This window comes from Tupaia chinensis, unplaced genomic scaffold (assembly GCF_000334495.1).
Source record: "Tupaia chinensis unplaced genomic scaffold, TupChi_1.0 Scaffold000477_2, whole genome shotgun sequence".
Taxonomy (NCBI): domain Eukaryota; kingdom Metazoa; phylum Chordata; class Mammalia; order Scandentia; family Tupaiidae; genus Tupaia; species Tupaia belangeri.
This window is the reverse complement of record NW_006159987.1, coordinates 77,500-84,690: the sequence shown is the minus strand read 5'-3', so window position 1 is coordinate 84,690 and position 7,191 is coordinate 77,500. Positions and strand designations below refer to the sequence as shown.

General features: G+C 42.3%; 2 protein-coding genes across 2 annotated transcripts in view; one reads left to right on the top strand and one right to left on the bottom strand.

Annotated features, from left to right (window-relative positions):
* Positions 1 to 3,682: 3,682 nt before the first annotated feature.
* LOC106735671 (cytochrome c oxidase subunit 7C, mitochondrial-like) overlaps positions 3,683 to 7,191 on the bottom strand; it is a 3,866-nt gene continuing 357 nt past the window's right edge. Inside the window, exon 2 of the mRNA XM_014590724.1 lies at positions 3,683 to 3,895. Coding sequence (XP_014446210.1) covers positions 3,711 to 3,895 — 185 coding nt within the window. The 3' untranslated portion in view covers positions 3,683 to 3,710. The remainder of the gene's footprint in view (positions 3,896 to 7,191) is intronic.
* The window catches only part of EZH1 (enhancer of zeste 1 polycomb repressive complex 2 subunit), a gene marked incomplete in the record, with an annotated part of 36,468 nt that continues 35,911 nt past the window's right edge, over positions 6,635 to 7,191 (top strand). The window contains 1 exon segment of the mRNA XM_027774789.1: positions 6,635 to 6,746.

The window sequence follows — 7,191 nt, the reverse complement described above, 5'->3', positions numbered from 1 at the left end:
ATGGCCATCACCCCTAGGGGATGATTTCTCATTTTTTCTCTGTCTCTGGTGAGTGCACGTGCCCCATAGCAAGAAAAGGGGGGGGGGAAACTACACTTCCTTGCCCCTAACCTACAGCAGATGTGAACTGAGTGTATTCCTTTTCTTATTTGATATCTAGCTTGAAATGGATGGCATAACATGTCCTAAGCTTAATACTTCTAAAAGGAAAATGAATTCAAAACCATTTTTTAAAGGTTATGATGTCTCACTGAATTATTATCTATTATATTTTGGTCATTTGAGTTTGCATAGGAGTAGCGTAAGGTTTCTGAAGGAGGAAGTTTTGTCCTTGATTATTCAAACTATTTTTTCATTTCCTGGAGCAGAGTATTATTAAGCTTGTTCTATAGAGACTCTATTACCTGTGAGTAACATAAACCATACCTGGCATATGTTCTTAAATAATTCTGTCATTCAAAAAGAATCCCTCTTGGCCTCATTCCTATAGTAGTGAGAAGTTTAGAAAGATGTAGGAGGAAGAAAGATCTTATAATCTGGAAGACAGAAATTGAAGTCTGCCTAATTTTCTTTAAGTTTATTTATTTCTTCTATGAGAGAAAGAAACTGAGAAAGTAGACATCCCTAAGAGGGTCTTCACACCATGATCCTATTCCCAACCTAAGCCAATCTGAGTCATAAGCTCACAGGCACACATGTGTGCACCTGGAATATACAGGGAGGCTTCAGGAAGTGAACCTGGGACTTTCTAATGTGGGTCCGGCTTTGCGGAGAATTGAGTTACCTGGATCACTGGTTGACCCCCTTTTCTTTTTTTTTTGAGAGGTTTTGCTATAGGGTGCGTGCGCTCGCCAGAGAGAGAGAGACAGAGAGACAGAAAGCGATAAATCACCCCCCAGGGGGGATGGCCACTCCGCAATCCCTTCTCCTCCGTTCTCCTCTCGGCATCTTGGGATATGTTCTTAAATAATTCTGTCATTCAAAAAGAATCCCTCTTGGCCTCATTCCTATAGTAGTGAGAAGTTTAGAAAGATGTAGGAGGAAGAAAGATCTTATAATCTGGAAGACAGAAATTGAAGTCTGCCTAATTTTCTTTAAGTTTATTTATTTCTTCTATGAGAGAAAGAAACTGAGAAAGTAGACATCCCTAAGAGGGTCTTCACACCATGATCCTATTCCCAACCTAAGCCAATCTGAGTCATAAGCTCACAGGCACACATGTGTGCACCTGGAATATACAGGGAGGCTTCAGGAAGTGAACCTGGGACTTTCTAATGTGGGTCCGGCTTTGCGGAGAATTGAGTTACCTGGATCACTGGTTGACCCCCTTTTCTTTTTTTTTTGAGAGGTTTTGCTATAGGGTGCGTGCGCTCGCCAGAGAGAGAGAGACAGAGAGACAGAAAGCGATAAATCACCCCCCAGGGGGGATGGCCACTCCGCAATCCCTTCTCCTCCATTCTCCTCTCGGAATCTTGGGTACTCATGCACACGCGCCCGGTGTGAGTTTTTTTAAGCCACCAGGTCCGGGACGCAAACCGCGGTCGACTACATGGGAGTCCAGCGACATAGCCATTGTGCTAACTGGTGGTCCCTGACCCCCTTTTCTTTTTTTAACCCAGTACCTTAGCATATTGGGATTTAAATTCCTTGACTTTGTTACTTCATTGTCTTCCCCAGAGATAGCCTATCTAATTTAGGGAAATTCTGTTTTTACTGTTCTTAAGTGTTTAACTTGTTTGATGGAATTAACAGTGAACACAGAGAATCTGTTTCTTTGCTCTACCTTCTTTTTTCTTAAAATTTTTCTTTTTTAAAATTTTTTATTTTTAGGGTACATGCACTCACTGGCAACAGAGAGAGAAGAAGTGACTATACCCCATGGAGGGTATAGCAATGCTAATACCTTTTCCTCTTGGGATTTTGGGTATGTGCACAGTCATGTGCCCAGAGGGGGTTTTTTTTTTTTTTTTTTTTTTTTTTTTGAGAGATTTTTATTATAGGGTACACACGCTTGCTGGAGAGACAGAGACAGAGAAACAGAAAATGAGAAATCACCCTCCTGGGGGGATGGCCATACCATAATCCCTTCTCCTTCATTCCCCTCTTAGGTTCTTGGGCATGCATGCACATGCACTCAACATGAGTTTTAAGCTGCTGGGTCTGGGACTGGAACCACAGTCAACTATGTGGGAGTCCAGCAACATAACCATTATACCATCTGCTGGTCCCACACCCAGCGTAATTTTCAAGCTGCCAGATCTGGGAGTTGAACCATAGTCAGCCATGTGGGAGTTCAGTGCCTTAACCACCATGCCAGGTGCTGGTGTAAAATTTACATTTGTTTTTAGACATTTGAAAAATTGTCAGAAGGTACATGCAGTTTCTAGAGAGAAACAGAGACAGGGACAGAGGGAGAAAGCTTCCCCAATGGAGCATGGTCAGACCACAATTCTTTCTTCATTTTCTCAGGATTTTGGACATGCACACTTTGCCCAATATGTTTTGCCAAGCCACCAGAGCTGGAATCCAAACCACATTGGTCATGTGGGACACAACTCCCTTAACCATTGGGCCATGGGGCCAACCTATCTTCAAAATTTATAATAGCATTTGTTGCCTTGATTAATCTTCCAGATATTTTTGCTATAGGGTACGTGTCTCCAGGGAGATAGAGAAAGACAGAAAGCGAGAAATCATCACCCCCCCCTTGGGGATGGCCACTCCACAATCCCTTCTCCTCCATTCTCCTCAGGATTTTGGGCACACACGCACATGCGCCTGGTGTGAGTTTCAAGCTACCAGGTCTGGGTATCGAACTGCAATCCACTACATGGGAGTCCAGCAACATAACCATATGGCATCTGCTGTTCCCCAGATATGCTACTCTTTTTTTAATTTTCAGGTCATAAGTTTATTTTTTTTATAAGAATTAATTAATTAATTAATTAATTTAATTTTTTGACCAAAAAGGGACAGTGAGAGAGAGAGAAGGAAAGTGAGAAAGCAAGCTGCCAGGTCCAGGACTCGAACTTCAATCAGCCATGTGGGAGTCCAGTGCCCTTAACCACCATGCTACCTGCCAGCCCCCAGGTCATAAGTTTATTTATAAATATATGTAGTGTGCTATGAGTTTAAGAGTTTAATCCATTTTTTTTCAGAGCTTGTGACTGCACCTCTTAAAATGTTCTTCATAGCTATTAAGTAGATGAATGAAACATCCTTCCACTTTTTATTTAAATAATTATTTTATTTAACTTTATTTATTTATTTTAATTTGACCATAGAGGGACAGAGAGAGAGCAGGAGAGAGAGAGAGAAAGGGAAAGTGAGAAAGCAAGCCGCCAGGTTCTGGATCTGAACTGCAGTTGGCCATGTGGGAGTCCAGCACTCTTAACCACCAGTCCACCTGTCGGTCCCAAAACATCCTTATTTCTTTTTTTTTGGGGGGGGGGAGAGGTTTTCGCTATAGGGCGCGTTCACTCACCAGACAGACAGAGAGAGACATAGAGACAGAAAGCGAGAAATCACCCCCCAGGGGGGATGGTCACGTTGCAATCCCTTCTCCTCCATTCTCCTCTCGGGATCTTGGGCACGCATGCACATGCACCTGGCGTGAGTTTTAAGCCACCAGGTCCGGGACGCGAACCACGGTCGACTACGTGGGAGTCCAGCGACATAGCCATCACACTAACTGCTGGTTCCCAACATCCTTATTTCTTAAGCAGTTGGTGTCGTACTATAAAGAAAGGTGTAGCAAATCCAGATCCAAAGTACAGAGTCATCATAATGAGTAATTGCCACTTGCTTTCCACTGAAAATGGCAGATTCTTCCCTGGGCCATAGTCATAGTGGCTTCTACGGACCACAGAGGTCATGAACCTCTGGATGCTCTGTCGTAAGCATGGCACTGCTGGAAGCTCTGTGAGAGACACAGAGTCCAAAGGCAGAAGAAATGGCAGCACTGTGACAAGCCTTCCAGATATGCTACTCCTAATTCTAATCATAATCTTATTGTGGTATGTTTGTCCCATTGAGTTAAATTTTGCTGTTTTCTTGTTCATGCTGATCATTTCTTAAGGACCCAAATAGGTAATTTAAAAATGGTTCTTTAGGAGACAGAGGTGGCCTGGAAGTTAAGGCACTGGATCTTACATGGCCCACCTACGGGGTTCAAGTCCTAGACCTGGCAAGTTGAAAATAATATGGGGCTTGTGTGCATATGTGCCCAAAATCTTGAGAAGAAATTGCAGTGTGACTATCTCCTCTGGGAGGTGATTTTTCTCTCTCTCTCTGGCGAGCACACGTACCATATAACAAAACCTTAAAAAAAATTATTTTTAATTTTTAAAAATAATAAAATACTGCTTTAGAGGAAAAATGACATTCCACTCCAAAAGAAGAAAGATATTTTGTAGGAAATTTTAAAATACAGTGTTAGAAACTATTTAGTTTCTATTTTAAATTGTGGCTTTTCATAGCTCCTTGTAATGTTTTTGAAAATTTAGAATATTAGGTAAAATGAATAGAACTAGTGGGACCAGCAGGTAGTATGGAGGTCAAGGCAGCTGGATCTCGCATGGCCAATTGAACAGTTTGAGTTCTGGACCCAGTGGCTTAAAAAACATGCTAGAGGGACCAGCAGATGGTGTAGTGGTTTAAGGTGCTGGACTCATATGTGGTCAGTCGCAGTTTGAGTCCCAGACCTGGCGGCTTTGCTTTCTTTCCCTCTCTCTCTCTGGCTAAATTAAAAAATAATAGCAACAAATTAAAAGTTAAATCATTATTTTTCTTTGGAGAGGTTTTTGCTATAGGGCACGAGCACTCGCCAGGAAGACAGAGAGAGACAGAGAGATAGAAAGCAAGAAATCACCCCCCAGGGGGAATAGCCATGCTGTGATTCCTTCTCCTCCATTCTCCTCTCGAGATCTTGGTCACGCACGCACACGTGCCGGCATGAGTTGAAGCCACTGGGTCCGGGACTCAAACCACGGTCAACTATGTGGGAGTCCAGCGACACAGCCATTATGCCACTGCTGGTCCCTAAATAATTCTTTAAAAAAAAAAAAAAGGAAAGAACTTGCCAGGTACGTATGTTTGCATGCTCAAAGCCCAGGAGAATGAAGGAGAAGGGATTGTGGTATGGCCATCCCCCTTGGGAGGTGATTTCTCATTTTCTGTCTCTCTCCCTCTCTTTCTGTCTTTCTCTGGCAAGCACACATGCCCTATAGTAAAAAATAAAAAAAAGAAACAACTTTAAAAATAAAAAAGGAATAGAGCTAATTTTCTAAAAAACCTAAATAATGTGGGCTGGCTCCATGACATAGCAATAGAACACTACTCAGAAGAAGTCACATTCTACATATCAACTATGATTAACATCCTGGCCTGCTCAACCCGAAACACATTGGACATGCACACATGCACCTACAATCCAAGGGACTGGAGGTCTGGAAGAAGGGGATCGTGTGTAACCAGACACTGGGAGGAGGTATTCCCTTCTCGCTCTCACGTACGTGCACAAACCATTGTGAATAAAGAATTTTTTAAAATAAAAAAATTTTAAATAAGCATTAATAATTAAGATAGAATAAATACATATCTTGAGTTTGATGAATTTTTACATGTATTCAATATTTGTTCTTTCTTTAAAATAACAATGGGCGTCTAAGTCTCAAAATTGGTTCAGAAAAGCATTACAGGGCTGAGGCTGGGGGGAAGGTCACAGGTTCACTTTCCAGGTCTCCACGGGTGCACCTGCACTGGGCGGGTGTACCCACTGGATGGGTGCACATGAGCCCATGATCTTGGCTGGCAGAGGCAGGAGTAGAATCTTGGCATGAAGACCCGGTTGGGGATACCTGTCTTTCCCTCTCTTTCTTCTCTCTTTCTTTCTTTATTTCTGTCTCCCTCTTTTTTTTTTTTTTTTTTTTTTTGGGTGGGAGTGGTGAGGGAAGGCTACTCCACAATTCCCCACAATTACTTTTCCCTTCTCCTCTCGGTAGTTTTTAGTGGCATGTATGCACACCTGCCTGGCATGTCCCTTAAACTACCAGTTCCAGGACTTGAACAAGGCCATCAGCAGCGTGGGATCTAACATCTTAACCACCACACCACCTGCTGACCCATGTCTCCCTCTTTTATGGAAGAAATAATTATATTTTTAAAGGTTTTTGCCATAGGCCCCATGTACTGACTGGGGAGAGACAGAAAGAGGGAAAGTGAGAAATCACTCCTTGGGTGGGATGGCCATGCTGCAGTACCTTCTCCATTCTTCTGAGATTTTGGGCACACATGCACATGTGCTCAGTGTGATTTTCAAGCCACTGAGTCTGGGATTTGAACCACTGTCAACCATGTGGGAGTCCAGCACCTTAACCACTATACCACCTACTGGCTCCATAAATAAACTTTTTAAAAAAGCGATAACCTGGTAATTGTGAGGCTGAATTTGTACATGTAACTAGAAGGGTAGAACATAATAAAATGAAGATTTCTTTCCAAATGGCATCAAGTATTATTGAGTCCTGATATACATTAAAAATAATGGTAGCAGAGATCTTAAGGTTTCCTAATTCCAGGGGAGCATCCTACTGAGTGTATCAGGGTCTTAATATGCTGCACTGACCTCATAAAAACACTGTCTTCTTTTCTGAAAAGCTGAACACTTGTTTTACCTTCGTGTCTTGCCATTCCTGTGAAGAAGAAGCGTGCCATAAAACCCAGCACTTCTTGCATTCTAGAAGGAGGTAAAGTGTAATATAATAAACATTTCTTTAAAATTTTGAACCGTAATTTAAGTACCCAAAAAAAGAAATGTATGGAGCCGGCAGGTGGCGTGGTGGTTAAGGACACTGGACTCATACATGGGCGATTGTGGTTCAAGTCCCAGACTTGGAGGCTTGCTTTCTCACTTTCTCTTTCTCTCTCTCACTCACTCACTCTCACTCTGCCTCCTCTTTGGTAAAAATTAAAAATAAATAAATACACAAATAAAGTTTAATTCTTAAAAACAAAAATGTGATGGGCCAGCAGGTGACATGAGGGTTAAGGTACTACAACTCACATGCTGACTGCACAGCTCAAGGCCTAGACTAGGTGGCTTGAAAATCACACTGGGTATGATTACATGCATGCCCAAAATCCCAAAAGGAGAATGGAGGAGAAGGGTTTGTGGCATGGCTATCCCTTGAT